The sequence below is a fragment of the Nannobrachium achirus genome, assembly GCF_963921795.1.
Source record: "Nannobrachium achirus genome assembly, chromosome: 24".
In the NCBI taxonomy this organism is placed as follows: domain Eukaryota; kingdom Metazoa; phylum Chordata; class Actinopteri; order Myctophiformes; family Myctophidae; genus Nannobrachium; species Nannobrachium achirus.
The window spans coordinates 10,927,475-10,946,121 of NC_137831.1; the positions used below are offsets into that span (position 1 = coordinate 10,927,475).

General features: G+C 46.4%; 1 protein-coding gene across 1 annotated transcript; it reads right to left on the reverse strand.

Moving 5' to 3' along the window:
- Positions 1-1,261: 1,261 nt before the first annotated feature.
- On the reverse strand, positions 1,262-10,360 carry dusp27 (dual specificity phosphatase 27; the record flags this gene model as incomplete). Its single annotated transcript, XM_080720344.1, has 8 exons — positions 1,262-3,271; positions 3,860-4,144; positions 4,771-5,004; positions 5,452-5,753; positions 7,049-7,266; positions 7,845-8,076; positions 9,162-9,280; positions 10,194-10,360. The coding sequence occupies 8 exons, from the start codon at positions 10,358-10,360 to the stop codon at positions 1,262-1,264; spliced, it is 3,567 nt and encodes a 1,188-aa protein (XP_080576470.1).
- Between the last annotated feature and the right edge of the window lie 8,287 nt (positions 10,361-18,647).

An 18,647-nucleotide genomic window follows, 5' to 3' on the forward strand; every position in this document is an offset into this window, starting at 1 on the left:
GCCTATTATGCGGTAGCAATAATTGTAAGCGTTATCCTACACTACATCTGTCTCACATAGCATACACTGTTAACCATTGTAAAAAGAATTGTATTGTAAAACCTCCCTCTTGTTTCCACTGTTTGTATGCCTATAACACATTTGAATGTGTGTCTTCAATATCTGAACTACAATTTATCACCTAACCTACAAGTGAACTAACTAGTTCCAAAGCTACAACAGTGGCAACAGTTAGTCATTATCCATCTTGGGAAAACTCTTTCACGTTTCATGCACCAGATGGCACTACAACCCATGAGATGCTGATCTGAGACTCCCTTCACTGTTATTACATTGACTGTTTAACCAGTCACTGTTGTTGAAAGCCTGTTGTTTGTTGACAAAATTGACACTATATTTTGTCTCATTTTTAGTCATCATAGCTTTGTTTCATTTTGTTTTCGTCAGTGACAAAAGGTAGTCGACGAAATGTACATTTATAGTCAACGGAATGAACAGCTTAGTGCTGTTGTTTCTACAATAACATCTAGCTCTAAATTCACTCAGTTACAGTATTAAAGACCAAAAGATCAGTCTGGTACATAGTCTGAACATTTATTTCAAATAATAAAATACCAAAACAACACAAATGGGCTTCAAAATAATATTAATTAATACATTGTGCAGTGTCTTTGTTGAGAAGTGTGCAGTGGGATTTTGATAATTATTTATCATTGTCATGGCATCACATTTACCGTAATAAAATTCGACAGTAATGATACCAGTAAGACTCCCTAATCGGGAGATAAGCGACTGTCAGGTCGCATTGTATACACGGTAATGTTGTCTGCAAAAAGCAACCTCATGGTGGCGCTAGAAGAAGGGCATGTCAGAAATCAGGTGCGGAGGATGTGGTTTACCAGCCAAGGAGTGTGTGTGCAAAGTTTGGCATGGATAGGGGCAACGGTGGCGGAGATAAGAGTAGGGCCAAAAGTATCACAGTATTAAACATATGTGATACTGTGTGTGTCCTGTAATAAAGTAAATCCTTACTTGTATCTTAACGTCCTCCATTCAAAAGACATTTAGGGATGAACATCTTTGGGAAATGATGTGTCTTTTTTTCATAGTGGCTACACAGTGCTAACAGAAGAATTATAAATGTCTGTGAATTAGCAGCGGCACACTTCAGGATTAAGCACTAGTCTTGGCCTATTTTCTGGATATTACGTTACTGGTAGGTAGCTTCCATTCACCTTTTCTGTATCATTCCTATTGTGCTTTAAGATTCTTCAGTCCTACTTCGTGACTTTGTCTCCTGCTGCACCCTCCACGCGGAGAGCACCTCGTCGTCTTCAGCCTCCGCCAGGGCCCGAGCTCTGATTCTCTGCCTGGTCTGCGCTATGAAGGCCTCCACGTCTTCGTCATCCCCCCCGTCTTCGGCTTCCACTCTCCTGTTTGGTCTCGCCTCCGTCTCTGAGAGGTGGCCATACTTTCTCTTTGTGGACAAGTCACTGTAGCCGTCCGTTCCTTCGTTGCTCTCGTCGCGAGCCCCGTAGGACCTGCCCGCCCGCCCGTAGCCGTGAGAGAACCCGTTTGAGGGGGTCTCTGCGTCCAGCGGCGCCCTCCGGTAAAGTGGCTCGGGGCTCGACCTGTATCTGGACCTGCCGCCGTCGTATCCCTCTTCCTCCTCTTCGGCGATGGCGTACGAGGCCCTCCGCCCCGGGAAGTCGAATTCGGAGGCGGAGCCATCAAGGTCGTCGTAAGGGTCCTCTGGCGGGTCGGCCTCTGATCTGTCTGCAGGTTTCTTCGGGGGAGGCCGGACACTCCTCAGCCAGTCGTCGATGTTGGTGTCCTTGCCTTTCTCCATGGCTGAGCTGAGATTCAGGCACCCAGACATGCCGTAGTTCCGCTTTGGCTTCGCTTTCTTCTTTGCCTCTTCGAGGAATTCCTCCTCTCGCTTCTTCCTCTCGTCTTCCTCCTCCTCGTCCTCGTCCTCCCTTGGCTTCTTCTTCTTGTAGAGCGTGCTGTGCTTGTTGTCCTCCAGGATCTTCTTCTTCTCGTAGGTCGCCATCTTGTCCCTGAACTCGGACCTGATCTCCTTCTCCATGGAGTCGAGCTTTTTCAGGTCCACCTGGTCCTGGAAGAGGCTGAAGAGGGGCACGCTGGTGGTGGTGATCTGCTTCTTCTTGGACGCTGAGGTGTACACCGAGTCCAGTGTGGATCTCGCGCCAGAAGCACTGGACAATCTGCTGCCAGAGAGAACCGACTCGGCCCTGCCACCTGCGCGAGCGCGGGACAGGTCGCTGGAGTAGGACGCCCCGCTGAGCACGGAGCGCTTGTCGTCGGCTGCGGCGCCGCGACCCGAAACCACACTCGGTGCGCCGGATCCGTAGCTGAGCACTGATCCGGCGCGCGATGGGGGAGGAAGGCTCATCATCTCCAGCTCGTTTTGCTTCTGCACGAGCGTTTCCGAGACGACACTGGCGATCCAGTTCTGGATACTGGCCAGGTTGACCATGGGCTCTCCGCCGGGTCCCTGAACAGTGGGCACCGGCAGCATGGGGCAGATAGGGGGGGTGGGCTGGGCCGCGCCCAGCACAGAATGTGCCGACCTGCCGCCGCGGGGCTGCGACACCGAGGATATGTTCGAGGACCTGCCGCTCAGCATGGACATGTTGTCGTCATTGGCGGCGCTCGGTGGGCCGGCGATGCCGGCGCCGGCCCAGAAGGCAGAGAGCGGGATGGTGCTGGCGCTGACGCAGCTCTCCGCCTCCCAGCCGCACATGGACTGGCTCTCTTCCAGGTTCTTCCGCGAGCGCTCCATGATCTCCTCGCGGCGCTGCCGCCGCCGGGCCTTGCCCGAGTCCTCCACGCGGCTCATCTCCAGGATGTCGTCGTTGTTGCCCTCCTCGCCCAGGCGCTTCTGCTGCTTCATCTTCCAGGTCTGGTAGGCCGTCAGGTTGACGTCTTCCAGCGACGGCTGGGGCCGCGCCTCGGCCTCGCCGTCCGCGCTGAGCCCCGACACGCTGCTCCTGTCTCCGTCCTCCCCGCCTCCGTCCTTCTTGTTCCAGCCGAACTGGATCCTCTTGACGCGCCAGCGCTCCAGCGGCGTCAGCTTCTCCTTGTTCTTCTGGCAGAAGTTGTACATGGAGGAGGAGTCGGACATGATGCTGGCCACCTCGTCGTCCATCTTCTTGTGCGCCGCCGTCGCCGCCCCGGGCGGCCCTCCTGCGTCGCTCTCACTCTCCGTCTCCTCATCTTTCTTGCGGTAGCGCGCAGCAGCTTGCTCCTAGATAGACAGACAGACAGACAGATACAGTAGATACTTCATTAATCCCAAAGGAAATGTGTTTTGTTCAACAACAAAGTGGGGTCTGGGGACCCCCAGGGGTCCTTGAGGGAGTTCCAGGGGATCCCCAGCTAAATGATAGTAAGGAATCAGGTGGACTCTGGTGGGTATGTAACTCTGAGTTATTGATTTTACATTATGAATTGGGGTCTCAGAGATAGAAATTGTCTCTTTGTCCCTGGCATATCTTTTCAAATGGGGGTCCGCAGGGCAAACAAGTGTTAATTTGGGGGTTTCCTTGACATGAAAAAGAGGTTTGAGAACCACTGTTGCAGAGACAGTCTGTGTTTACTGTTAGTGCCTACTTTGTCTGCTGACCTCACTCAGCAACGAAATAATAAACAGAAAATAAAAATAAAACAATTCACAGGAGGCAAGCAGTGATCATCCCATGATGTGCACTGCAATGTCGTTTCAAATGCACTACATTGCAGGCGCTTTTTTGAGAATTAAAAAATAAGAAGACATGTGTGATCTTGGCAGGTTGCCCCCAGAAAATGTGCCAATCTCAACAGGCAGCAACGGTACCTCGATCTCCCTCAGGCGCTGCTTCCACAGGTCGGCGTAGCTGGTGCAGCTGGAGGTGGAGGCGGTGTCCGAGGGGGGGCGGCGGCGGTTGCGGCGCTTCACCCGCTCCGCCACGGACCGGACGTCCTCGCTGGTGACGCTCTCCAGGTCGGCGGCCTGCCCCCCCAGGAGCGAGTCCAGGTCGTCCTGCTCGCCGTCGCTGTTGAGCTGCGCCTCCCACCACTCCTCGCTCTGGTACATCTCGTTCCTCCGCTGCCACTCGCGGATCATGCTGCCCACGCCGTCCTATACAATTTACAATTTACAATTTAGGCATTTAGCACTACATTTAGCACACAACCTTTTCAGGCTGACATCAGTCTATATAAATCAGCGGTTCTCAACCTGTGGGTTGGGACCCCAGGGGGGTCCCCAAATTATTTTGGGGGGGTCCCCAGATGATTGGCCTAATGTGAAACATTGTTTTCCTCAATCAACAGTAAACAAACCAACACACAGTATAAGTGTATAGAGGGTATCTGCACATTTCTAAAGTGACAATTTAAGGATTTTTAAGACCATTTTAATGCCTGTAAAATACAAAATTACGGTAAACATTGGCCATATTGTCAAATATTAGAGGCGGAAATTGTGAAAATAGCCGATCCACATGCTCACAATGCCTCGCGTTGTGAGCACGTAGATCTGCTATTTTCGCAACAGAACCGTGTTATACAAAAGGTAATGCCTCAACTCTTAGTGCTCGCCAGTTCAAATATGATTCTTTTGAGGGTCGCGGCCTGAAAAGGTTGAGAACCACTGATATAAATGACCTGACATCGTTCTATATAACAATGCTATCTAAATTAATTATGGTCATCAAGGGTGGGCAAGTGCTACGGTAAGTGATACGGGCTACGGTGGAGACTCACCTCGTCGTCTCCCTCGCAGTCTGCCTCGCCGCCCTCCTTCCCGGGCAGGGCGTGTTCCTCGCCGAGCCCCGGCGGTCCCGCTCCGCCCTGGTTTTCGGGCCGGGCGGCCCGGGCCGCGACCGTCCCGCTCCGGAGTGCTTCGGCGGCGGCTGAGGACGCCACGCTGCTCATGACGCTGGCCGCGTCGCCCTCCTCCTCCATCATGATGGAGTGGGCCTTCACCCCCACCATGCTCTGCTCCTCGTCCTGTGGAGGCAAATGATCCATTCATTGAAAGTTGATAACCTCATCGGTCGATTAGTTGATATAAGCAGCCTTTTTTTTAGGACCATAAGGAAAATTCTTGTCCAAAATCAAAAATGAGTGCAGAAACATAATTGCCTTGATTGTCGTTGTCGGGTGAAAACCTTGTATGTCCAAAACCATTCATTTTATTTATCATCACAACAGCGTTGTGTGCTTGTAGATCTGCTATTTTCGACTGTTTTGTGCGACAGTCTTCTATGATGAAGCAGGGCTCTACTTTACTAAATAAATTACAAATGAGAAACTTGGAGATACAAGGTTTCTGCACGACAGTGACGATATAGCATTAACAAGCGGTTAATTATAATCGTTAATAATTATAATAATTTCTTTACGGCAATTCATAGTTTTTAGATTCATTGTTAACACCCCTACCTCGTCCGTGTCCTCCTCCTCCTCCTCGTCCCCGATGGCGTCGCCGAAGATGCGTGCGCGGGCGCTGGCGTCGATGACGGAGCACTGGCTGAGGGTGTCGTCGTCGTCGTCCCGCTCCTCCATCAGCGTCTCGTTGAGCTCGCGCAGCTGCTTGAGGAAGGCCTCGTTGGGGCAGATGGCGCGCTTCTTCCTCAGGGTGGTCAGAGCCTCCATGATGCTCATGCTGTGGAAGATCATCAGGTAGGCGGCCACCAGGACGGCCGAGCGGCTGACGCCCATCATTGAGTCCACCAGCACCTTGCCTGAGAGTAACACAAGATACAAACCCCCGTTTGAAGTGAGCGGTGCATTTGATCATTTCATTTCATTAAGCCAGGGGTCTTCAACATTTTCAGGCCAAGGACCCCTTAGTTGAGAGAGAGATGAAGCAGGGACCCCCACAACCTTTTCATAGATTCAATATAGTTTCATTGTTTGACAGCACAATCGTCAGTGTATTTTGGATTCATGTCAATGTGTGTTTTCAGATATTTACCCACTTGAACTAAAGTTGACCTTTACTTAGTCTGCTCTTTTTTCCCCTCTACACCAAACCTCTTAGCCGTTCTACACGCTTACAACGCCTCGCAGCGCGAGGCATTGTGAGCTTGTATATCTGCTATTTTTGGCTAAAGTTCTCAGAATAAGAACACTAGAGTTCAAGTGGTTAATATAAAACCATGGAATCATGGAATCCACCAGCAACTTGCCTGAGAGTAACACAAAATTCAAACCCTGTTTGAAGTGAGCGGTGCATTTGAGCAGTTCATTTCATAGTTTGGGTAACTCAGTGAGATTGGGGTAAGAGCACTCGTTTTGTAGTTCACCACACACCCCTAACACCACCTGGATCAATTCACTTTGATAGTCTCTTATCAGTGCACCTGTGTAATTCTGCGTATTCACCATGAGATGGCAACAACAGCCATTCACTTGTGTAGTCGCTGACATCACTCGTTTGCGACCACTCTTTCTTTGTTTATCTACTAGTCTAGCTCAGCTTTGTTTAGCCATTAGCTTACTATGCCTAACTCTAACCCTAACCCTAACCTTAACCTCAGTAAAACAATGCCTAACCCTAACCCTAACCTCCGTGGGGTGAGGCGCTATCATTCCTGCCGATGCTACGTTGTCGTTGTTGTGGATCAAAGCGATCGCTTGTTCCGCCCCGCGCCGCACGGCGAGCGCTCTTGTTCTCAATTTCACTGAAACTCAAAAAAACTGTGACATATATACTGTATATATATGAATTATTATGTTGTCGATTAACACATGGGATGTCAGGGCAGCCATAGCTGAGTGGTTAGTGAGCCTGCCTGCAGAACCAGAGCACCCTGTGTCAGTGTTGATTTTGACAGCATTTTGAGTTTTAGTATAGTTTTAGTCGACTAAACATCATAAGATTTTAGCAGACTAAATCTACAGTTGATTTTGACGACTGGAATGTATTTTGGCGGGATGATGTCGTAATGGCTGGTTCAGCCAGCCATTAATCAAATCTGCCCTGCAGTGTGTACACATCCAGTACATCCAGTCAGTCCACAGAAAGGTCTCTCACCTTTATGTGTAAGCAGGGCCTCGTCCAGGAACTCGGCAGTGGTCCTAAAGTGCGGGGAGATGTCGGAGTCTTTGAAGTCGTCCACCTCGATGCCCAAGTATTGGATGTTCATGCCTGTGTAGAAGGTTGGTCCTGTGTACACCCCTGCGCCGTGCGCCGCGTTTATGATGTGCGTGATGCCCATCCGCTTCAGGCGAGCTTTGTTGACCGGCACCGAGCTGAAATGAGACGGAGCCACTGTCAAATGACTGGAGCTGCTGTACAAAGTATGCAACTCTACCTCTCTACTGTCCTCCTTGATTATAGTTTGTCAGCTCTATCTTCCTGTGGTATACACAGGGGCGTCACGTGGGGGGGAAAGTGGGACTGAGTTACCAGGGCCCAAGGTGGAGGGGCCTTAATTATTTTATACTTTAGCTATTGTAAAAATAGAAGATATACAAGCTCACAGTGCGGCACCGAGTGCCACTTTGCGAGCTTGTATATCTGCTATTTTTAAAAGTCGTGAAAAGTGTGCAAATCTTTGAATATACAGTATGTATTTTTTAAGTGAACATTTGTAACTCAAATTTTGCTTCTGGGGGGTCCCTGGAACGATTTAAAAGAAATAGCAGATCTACAAGCTTGTAGATCTAATATTTTCTAATAGTTAAAGCACAAAATAACGTGTAATAATGCGTTCCCAGTCTAAATGGGTTAAACCCCCTCCCCCTATGAAGAACATTCATGGGGGGGCCCGTAGTGAATCCTTGTACCCAGGGCCCAGAATTTGGTGCGACACCCCTGATTGACTCACTTGTCGCATATGAAGATGTTGGGCCAGACCTCGTCCACGGCGTTGACGGGGCTCTCCAGGCGGTCCTGGACCATGGCCCTCTGGATGTCCAGCACGCAGGGCGTGTTGTAGGGGCTGCGCTCGTCCATCAGGTCCTTGACGCGGTTGTACAGGTCCTCCACCATCAGCTGCTCCGCCGTCTCCAGCATGGACTCCGGGATGGACTGCTCGCGCACACCGCGAGGAGGCAGCTCTGTGGAGGGGCGAACGGAGCATTGGTTAGACTTCCCATTGGTTAGAGCAGGTTAACATTCACCAGGTTAGCATTCACCAGCGTCGGCAGGTTAGCTACTCACCAAGTTAGCATTCACCAGCGTTAGTTTGACTGAGGTTAGGGTTAAGGTTAGGTTTACAGTAGGTCTAACCAAAGGGAGGTCTAACCAACGTCATGACCGGTGGCGGAAAGTAACATAGTAGATTTTTTTTTTACTTTTTCTTGAGTATTTCCAATATACTATAATATGACCAATGGTGGGAACAATAATATAATCATAATAATCTGCACCTCAGAAATCATATTCATCAATCATCGCGGCTCCAGGACATCTGTGGGAATATTAAAAGCTCCCCAGCGCGCCATGATGACATTTTAACGCACGGCAATCACGGACTGCGTTCAAACACATTAGGATTATTCTAGGAACGGGGACACGGCAGTCATTATTATTATAAATGCAGAGGCATGTACGGGCCAGGCCTGCAATAAAGCAATGAGTCTTAATGACTCATGGGGCTTGGGGTCGCATGGGGCCCCACTAATAATGAATAGATATTTTACGGCACTCTGTATCATGCATTTCAATGGGGCCCAGAATTCTTGGCACTGTTGCAGTACTAACAGCTCATCCGCACTGCCAGCGACGCAACGCAACCAGAGCGATGAAATCTCATTAAAATACATTTGTTTCAATGAGACGTCCTGATTTACCACAAGCGACAACGCGCCGTGCCGCGACATCGTCCACCCCTCCTATTTTCGCTCGCAGTCTCTATTTGAGCGAGGTTTCGCCCCCAAACACTTTTTTTGATTTATTTATTTGATTGGTTCAGGCTACGTCGCAACGCAATGGCCGACGCTCCATATGAGGACAGTTTTTCGTGAGACATCGTCGTCGGAACCCTTGCTCTTTGGCAGTGCGGATGAGCCTGAGCTGTAAGGATATGAGGAAAGGACTTAACAGACTTAACGGTAATTGGAATACTTGTGTGTGTCCTTTAGTGATCGTGTTTACTCGCATATTATTTCATTCGTTCCTTCAATGTGTTGGCTCTTCTCACCCTCGTTGATGATCTGCTTGGCGGCGATGGCCGATGACAGGTGGATGGGTTCCATGTAGATGCTGTCTGCATCAGACCCCGAGATCATGGAGAACCTGGACTCTGATAACATGGAGAAACTAGAGAGAGAGAGAGAGAGAGAGAGAGAGAGAGAGAGAGAGAGAGAGAGAGAGAGAGCGAGAGAGAGAGAAATTAGCCAATTTGAATATACAATATATAGTCACTGTCGGGCAGAAACCTCGTATCTCCAAGTTTAAAATGTGTAATTTATTTCGTAAAGTAAAGTCCTGCTTCACCATAGAAGACTGTCGCACAATACTAGTGAAAATAGCCGATCTACAAGCACACAATGCCTCGTAGATCGGCTATTTTCACTAGTTTAGATCATTTTTAAAATGATAAATACAAAATGGTAGTAACGGTTTTGGACATACTGTACAAGGTTTTCACCCGACAACAACAATATTCATTGTCAACAGTGGTGGAAAGTACATTTACTTTAAGTATTGTAACTGTTATTTGCACTTTGCTTGAGTAGCCTATTTCCAATTTCAAATACTTTTACTACTACTCAACTACATCTCGGATTCAAATATTGTACTTTTACTCCACTACAATTATTTCTAAACATTAGTTACTAGTTACTTTGTAGATTTGGATTAGGACTATTATTAGAAGACATACATTAACCACTTCAAACCATATATACATTTCGGCTATTTTCAATAGGGTTGTCCTTGTGGACTGGACCCCTAATGTGTCATACATATTCTGAAGAAAACGTGGAGACTTGACATTCAGAAATTGGGTCTTATGATCAAAATAAGAACATTATAATATGGTGTGTAAAACCAGACTAAAATGTGCCATGGACAAGGCTGAGTCTTTGCCACGCTGTGTACAGACATACTCATGACCCCCCAGGTTCAATGTTTCCAGTAAAACCATAGAAAATTGTAAACACTCCAGTAACTCAAAACTGTACTTAAGTACATTACCGTGCGCGCAGGCCATATGATTTCATTCTCTTACTTGCTGGGGGAAGGACAGCGGAGGTAATGTGATTGGATGTTCTTGACATCGGAGCTCTCTCCCTCCTCTCCTCCTCCTCCTCCTCCGCCTCCGTCCTCCTCTCTCCTCTCCTCTCCGCCGGGCACCGTCTGGTCCCCGGCATCCACGCGCTCGCACGGCGACGCCATGGCATGGAGTGTGTGTCTGTGTGTGTGTGTGTGTGTGTGTGTGTGTGTGTGTGTGTGTGTGTGTGTGTGTGTGTGTGTGCGTGTGTGTGTGTGTGTGATGGTTCAGGGCAGAGACCAGTTAAGAAGCGCTGCTGCAGGTCCCTGTAATTCAACAGATTACAGATTCAAAATGTGAGGAGGTTTTGATTGATTGATCATAAAGAAGGAAAAACAATCAAGAAGAATAAAATAAATAGAAAAAGAAGATGTAAAATCAGCCATTATGACACCATCAAGGCCCGCCGAAATACATTTTAGACGACAAAATCAACTGATATAGTCGACTAAAACCGTATGATAGCCTATTTAGTTGACTAAAACTATATTCAGATGACTAAAAATATTACTAAAACTAAATCAATTTTCTGTCAAAATCAACACAGGCATCATCAGATACATTTCATCCTGACTCGAACAGATCGAACTGGAGTCATAATGAAATGAATATGAGCTGTCTTTACAACGCCAATCACACCCAGTTTGGGTCAACTCTCTTATTGTAGACTCAGACTGGACTAGTCACTGTAGCCTACTGTAAACTTAACTCAGAGAGTCAGCATACAAATTGAACCAAATGGACCATTATGGGTAAATGTGGTCCCCTTTTGTACACTTTCTGAGGTAAACTAAACTAACTACATTTTTGTGTTCTACAGGTTGTAAATAACATGATACTGTACAGTTTAGGCCTCCAAGTCTTTGATTGATTGATTGCTTGATTGCTTGATTGATTGATTGATTGAAGAATGTATTAGACGTTTGCAATAGGAAAGGTACAGTTTCATGACAGTACAGTTCACTGGTACAAGGTCAACTAAAAGAATACAATCAAAAAATCATATATGGCTTGTTTCAATTGAGTATGTCATATTGTAAATCACTGTTTTCTTGAGTTTGTTGGTCAGCAGAGATTCAAAAACTTAAAGTTAACAAGGTATACACAAGTAGGAGAGGTAGAAAGAAAGAAAGAAAGAAGTCAAAACAACACTGAATATACCTGCATAGTGGAAGAAAACAAAGGTTTTTCAGAGCATGCTGTTGCGTGGTTGTCTGCCTGTGTCAAAGTGTAAATTGTAAAGTGTCAGTGAGTGTGTGTGTGTGTGTGTGTGTGTGTGTGTGTGTGTGTGTGTGTGTGTGTGTGTGTGTGTGTGTGTGTGTGTGTGTGTGTGTTGGAAGGGGGGGCCTGAGAGCTAATACAAGTAGTCTATATTTAGCCACCGCGGCAACAGCTGCCCAAGCTCAGGGATATGAGCGGTTGCAACACTCTGAAAAACACACAAACGGAGGGCCTTGAAAAGGCAACCATACACAGGGGAGACATACATATAGATCCCCTGAAATCTGCCAAAAAACACCAATAAATGAAACGTCTTGTCTGACGTCTGTCCCTACCTGCGTCCGGCGTGTGTCGGTCAGGGGCCTACTCTTTGGCTGAAAGAAGAAGAAGGAGGGTCTGTCCGCAATGTCCCTGTCGGTGGCACTGAGACAAGGGACCTAAAGTTAGAGCAGACCCCTGTGTGTGTCACCCCCCCGGCCCGTCACCTACCATGCCCCCCCTACCGCCCCTGCCGACTAGACCCACCCCCCAACCCCCCAGGCCATTCCCCGGCCTCCTCCCTGCATAGCGGCCAGCAGACCACTTTCTAGAAGCCTGTCTCCCCCCATGACCAGGGGTGTCGCACTAAATTCTGGGCCCTGGGTGCGTGTATCAAAACAGCACCCCGGTTCACGCGCCCTGGGTACAAGGATTCACTGCATTATGTTGTGCTTTAACTATTGAAAAGTAGCAGATATACAAGCGGCATCAGGTGCCACGCTGCGCGCTCAAAGATCTGCTATTTGTTTTTTTTTTATCTTGAAAATTTGTGCAAGGTTTTTTGAAAAACCTAAGTTTCTATGTCAGTGGTGCTCAACCTTTTTCATGTGAAGGACCCCCAAAATTACATGTATTTGGCCACGGTAACCCCCATCTCAAAATATTTTGTGAGTTACTCACAACTTTCCAAAAATAGCAGATCTACAAGCTCACAGCGTGGCAGCTTGTAGATCTACTATTTTTCAATAGCTAAAGTATAAAATAATTAAGGCCCCTCCACCTTGGGCCCTAGTAATCAGTCCCACTTCCCCCCCCCCCCCCCCCCTTGTGACGCCCCCTCCCCCCGTGACCATTCACACTGTTATACCTCTATGATTCACACCCTGTGGTGTGACTGGCTGTCAGTCAAAAGCTGACTCACGCAAAGTTTGTCACCCAACGTACGTAAAGCAGGCGTGTTTCCTAAACCCACCAGGATTGAGTTAAGACTTCCAGGAGTGGCTGAAATCCTTGACGGACACATGGAGGGTGGATAAAGTCAGACCTAGTAAAGGCATGAAGACAATATAAAACTTGTAGGCTACTGAGAAAAGCCTGCATTTGCACAATGCACAGCTATTAATTTGTCACCACAGCGCTCAAAATAAACTGTGCTAAAAAAAAAAAAAAAAATACTTGAAACTTACTTTGTACTGTGCTTAAAAAAGGTAAAACTTTGTAACTTTGCTAAAGAGAAAAACATACTGAGAAAGCTATTAATTTGCCAAATAAAAACTCTTACTAATTATCAGTTAAATTGTTATAGTTTGGATATCTTTGGGCGTATTATGCTGCGTGTATTATTGTAATGGATCGGTAGGGCGTAGTTACAGTATTGCTTTGCACTTAAAGGTGATACACCATGAAATTTAACTTTTCCTATTTTAAAACCTTTTTTTGGGGTCCCACTAGCACCTTCTATCCTCACAAAGTCCCATTTCTGACCGATGTGTCTTTCTCTGGTTTTGAGAAGGCGAAGGTTAAAAGTATCCCACGGGTTCTCAAAACAGGCTGTTCAGATTTGCTGCCGATTGTGACGTCATCTGCCGATTGTGACGTCATCACCAAAAAAAAATCAAAAAATATTTTTTTTCAAAAAAATATTTTTTTTGGGGGGGGGTGGCGCAGTTCAGGCCAAAGGTGGTACTGCAGCTGAAATGCTCTGAGAGCCATTCAAAAATGAGAGAGGCTCTCTATTCAGGAGTGGTAATTTAGCCTCAAGCCTTTTGAAAAACGTTTTTGGGACATAAACAATATGACATAAATACTTTTTAAATGCATGGTGTATCACCTTTAAGCGAGCAGCACTAACGTTCATACGCACTTTCATACTTAAGATCATTGAGAGGGGCGCTTCCGCGAGGCGGGCCTTAACTCATTCCTGGTGGGTTTAGGAAACACGCTGGCACGTAGCAGTGGTGGAAAAAGTAGGCCTATTACTCTCATGTTTTACTCACAGGGTAGAAATGTAGAAATGGTCTGTTACAAGTAAAAGTTCAACATTTACCTGAGTGAGGGAAAGGTCACACTGCACTTTTTTTCCCTAGCCAAGTGGTTCTCAACCTTTTGCAGGCCGCGACCCCCTGCAAAATAATCATATTTTAACTGGGGACCCCCCTCCCCACCCTGACGAGAGCACCAAGAGTTGAGGCATTACATTTTGTATAACACAGTTCTATTGTCATAATAGCAGATCTACATGCTCACAACGCCTTGTGTTGCGAGGCGTTGTGAGCATGTAGATCGGCTATGTTCACAATTTCTGCCTCTAATATTTGACAATTTGGCTTTAATTTGTCATTTTAGAGGTATTAAAAAGTCCTTAAATTGTCACTTTAGAAATGTGCACATACCCTCTATACAGTTAAACTTACTGTTGAGTGAGAGAACAATGTTTCACATTAAGCTAATCACCTGGGGAACCCCCAAAATAATTTGTGGACCCCCCTGGGGGTCCCAACCCACAGGTTGAGAACCACTGTTCTAGCCTACCTATGAGGGTGGATTCTGCCACAATGCATTTCAATGGGACTGGAGCGTTTTTTGGGGGGGACAGAAATCTGTAAATGGCAGAAAACTGTGAATCGCTCCATTCACACTGAAATGCATTGTGGCAGAATCCTCCCTCATACGTAGAATAAAAGTGCGGTGTGACCGTGCACGGTCCACACTGTTGACCACAGTGGATACCCACCTTTGATCTCCTCAAGGCATCCTGAGGGTCCCTGCGCTGGCCTGGACCCCACTTTGAGAGCCAGGGTTTAAGTTGGTAAAATGTCAGACGGTCAGAACAGAAAGGCCTCACGGCCGTCCTGTGAACTTCGGCGCCCCCCTCAGGCCCAGGTTGGAAAACACTGACCTACATTCACAAAGTCTATCTAGGTGTGTGTGTGTGTGTGTGTGTGTGTGTGTGTGTGTGTGTGTGTGTGTGTGTGTGTGTGTGTGTGTGTGTGTGTGTGTGTGTGTGAGAGAGAGAGAGAGAGAGAGACAGGCAATTCACTGGACTAAACCACATGATAAAAAAGCGGGAAGAAAGCTACCTGACACATTGGAGAGAAGCAACCCAAAAGCAAGGCAAACTAGAATGCTATTTGGACCTAAACAGAGACTATACCGTGGCAGAATACCTGAGCAAGCCGGGTGACCGACCCAGAACAAAGACAAATCTTGATTAGGTACAGACTCAGTGAGCACAGTCTTGCAATCGAGAAAGGGCATCATAGGCATACCTGGCTCCCTAGAGAAAACATACTTTGCACCCACTGCACACAAAATGAAGTGGAAACTGAGCTACACTTCCTAACCGCCTGTCCACTGTACCAAGACATCAGAGACACATACTTCCCACAGATCATAACCACCCAAGGAGAGTTTGGAAACATGACCAATGATGAAAAACTCCCATACCTGCTGGGGGAAGTACAACAATGTGACAACACCGCAGCAAGATTCGTGAGCTGCTGTGATAGGAGAAGGATATCAAATGGAACCCAACCATCTTAAAGACCATTGTAGCTCTGCTCTGCCTGCATGTAACCTTGATGCATGAAAACTGTTACACTCCTTTCACTTGTACATATTTTTTTCTGATTGTATTGTATTGTATTGCATTGTATTCACTTCTGGCAATGTAAACGTATGTTTTCTCATGCCAATAAAGCCCTTTGAATCGAATTGTGCGCGCGCGCGCGCGCGTGTGTGTGTGTGTGTGTGTGTGTGTGTGTGTGTGTGTGTGTGTGTGTGTGTGTGTGTGTGTGTGTCTTGCGATTGAGAAAGGACGTCGTAAGCATACCTGGCTTTCTAGAGAAAAAAGACTTTGCACCCACACAAAATGAAGTTTTGTGTGGGTGCAATGAAGGTGAAATGAAGGTCACATGTTTTGACGAGGCAAGCTTGCTCTGCGGCCAACCTTAAGGACAGCCTTAAGTGTGATATTCGTAGCATGAGGCGTAAAGTCTTTGAGTGGCGCCAGAAGAGATGAGACGATAACCAGACCACGTACCATGTGCTTTCCCATAAAGCAACCTACTGTACACTGATAGACAGTGAGAGCACCACGGCACAGAGACAAGATGATCACACAGACTGCACATTACTGTATTGCCATGGTGGAATTCCCCCGGAGGCAGAGGCTGGAAAAAGTGTTATTTGTTTGTTTTTCTACCTATGAAGGCGGATTCTGCCAATGTATTTCAATGGGAATGGAGTGGTTCGCTTCCATTTGCAGATTTCTGCAAAAAACAAACAAACATTCATGTGCACCCTCATAGGTAGAACAAAAGCACAGTGTGACCGTGGCCTACAGGGATAGTTCATCCCTAAAATGACTTTTTTTCTTTGATTTTTGAGCGGTGCAACATTTTTTTTTTACCACAGACCAATCAAAAGCCGCTGTCCATGACGACGTCACGGATTAGCCAAAACATAGGCATGGACCATCCATGACGTCACGTGTTAGCCAAAAAATGTGCACGGACCAATCATGGGCTGTACTGTCCATGACGTCAGTTTTGACCAAAAATAGACCAAAAAAGAGCTCTCTGTATCTGTCAGTCCATGTCCCTTTCATTCCCAGTTGCCCAGGAGGACCATGCAACAGCTAAGGTTGAGGCTGGTGGTTTGAACCTTGGTCAGGAGGGGTGACCCTCTCGGGGTCCTCCCTAGCATTCACCAGTGTCGGCAGGTTAGCATCTCACCAGGTTAGCATTCACCAGTGTCGGCAGGTTAGCATTCACCAGCGTTAGTTTTACTGAGGTTAGGGTTAAGGTTAGGTTTAGGTGGTAAGTGGGGAACATAGAACCTGGGGAACATACTGTAGGTAACACTCTCTACTCTGCTCAGCATTGCCACTTGAAGGTGTTGAAGTAAGCATTCACCAGTGTCGGCAGGTATAGCAGTGGGGCCAAAAGAAATCCAAGGCTGAGTCCCCAGAAGCCAAAAGAAATCCAAGGTGAGTGGTAAAATGTTCTGTCATACAGAGACAGGAAAGTAATGGCAAACAATGGTTTCCTTTAATTAATATTTCAATTTAAAAGAGACTTCACCACACAAAATGAATGCAGTGATATTTTATAACAAAAAGTTTACAAGTGAATAGAAGTTAACATTAACATAAGGAATGAATATGATTAATGCTTTGCGTATCAGTATAGCCTACTGCAAACAGACATAGCTTGCAGCTGACATATCGGATGAGTATACTGCAAACATAGCTACACACTCAATCCTTGGAGCGGTGTATGCTGCTCAAAAAATAGCTATTCTGTGCAGTCTGCCTTTGGAATGACTCGAGCCACAATGTCCCAGAATCCTCCTAGTATAACCGGCGGTAGGGTCCCAGTATGACTGAACTGTCCTTCTAAATCAGTGGTTCTCAAACCTTTTCATGTCAAGGACCCCCAAATTGACACGCATTGGGCCTATTAGCCCACTGACCCCCATTGTAAAGATATGCCAAGGACCTCAGTAAGAGTAGATTTTGACGGCTCTAGCAGTGATTCTCAACCATTTTAATTTCAAGGACCCCCACTGACAGGCATTAGGCTACGGACCCCCATTTAATGGTATTTCTATCTCTGGGACCGTAATTTATATGGCAATTTAACTCAGAGAGTTAAATTGTACCCTCAAGGACCCCTAAATAATAGTATAATTTTAGGATTCATAGAAAAGGTTTGCTTTTGAGTTTGCATTACTCCAGAGAAGAATTACAATTTAGCCGGGCCAGTGGACACAAATAGAATCACAATGCAAGTGCATGTGGAAGAAACTCACCCAAAACAAGGTATCTTTGTGTTTTCCACTGGAATAAAAATGGCAAAAGTTACAGTATAAGGTCCTTCACAAACGCTAATGACAGGTCTCTTATGCTGACCTGCTCATGACATCTAAGCCGCTGATCATAATTAAAAATCTGAACATAATTAACAGCTCTTACAATTCTTGTATTTTCTCTATACCGATTTATATTATGTATGTATTGCTACTATATGACCGCTGCAGACTTGTGTATTACCGTGATACACAACATTGGCTAAAATTAGTGCGGTGCTGATGTATATGGCAGCAGACCTGCAGAAATGTCCCATATGCAGGAGGTCACGGAAGAGGTGTGGTAACTATAGTTTCCTGAGGTAAAGCGTGTAGAGGGAGCAGCTGATTATAACTTATTTTTCACATCGTCGGGGGGTCTTTGAGAGATGTCTGGCCCAATTCCAGCTTGTTAACTTGTTGACTCACTGACTTAGCCAAAGTCAACAGGCGCATTCACGTTGGGGCTTAAGAGCTTGAGGGTTGTTCCAAATGTAAATCGGTAAGTCAGTGAGGGTGCGGGACCGCCCCTTTTTGTTGACTTTCCGTAAGTTCCGAACATTTGCAGCCTTTGGCAAAGGAATTAGGCCTACCCACCGTTCCTAGCGTTACTAGGGGAATCCTCTGAATCCTCCAAATGTCAATCATTTAAATATGGAGATGATGAGTCATGAATTGCGGTTAGAACATCTACAAGCAGTAGTGCTTACTCACTGTTCTCAAAGGGAGACAGAATGGAAGATATGTATTTACTTCAAAATAAGGTGACACGTGATAAGACATGTGCAAGCTAAATACAGAATATGGAAATACAATTTAAAAGGATTAACATTATAACCCATAATCTAAACAGAAATTAAAACAGATTAATGTATATATTATATTATAATAATAATCATCAACAATCACAGCCTTTAAAACAAATACTGTAATTAAGGGTTTTAAACGTGATGTAAAGTGTCATGAATAAAACACTAACTCTAAAGAGCTGTTCCATTCCTTTTGGAGCTGCATCCTCTGGCTGAGTCCCCAGAAGTACTTTTGCTCACCACTAGGGGGGTGTACCCTCAAGCCCTTGAGTCA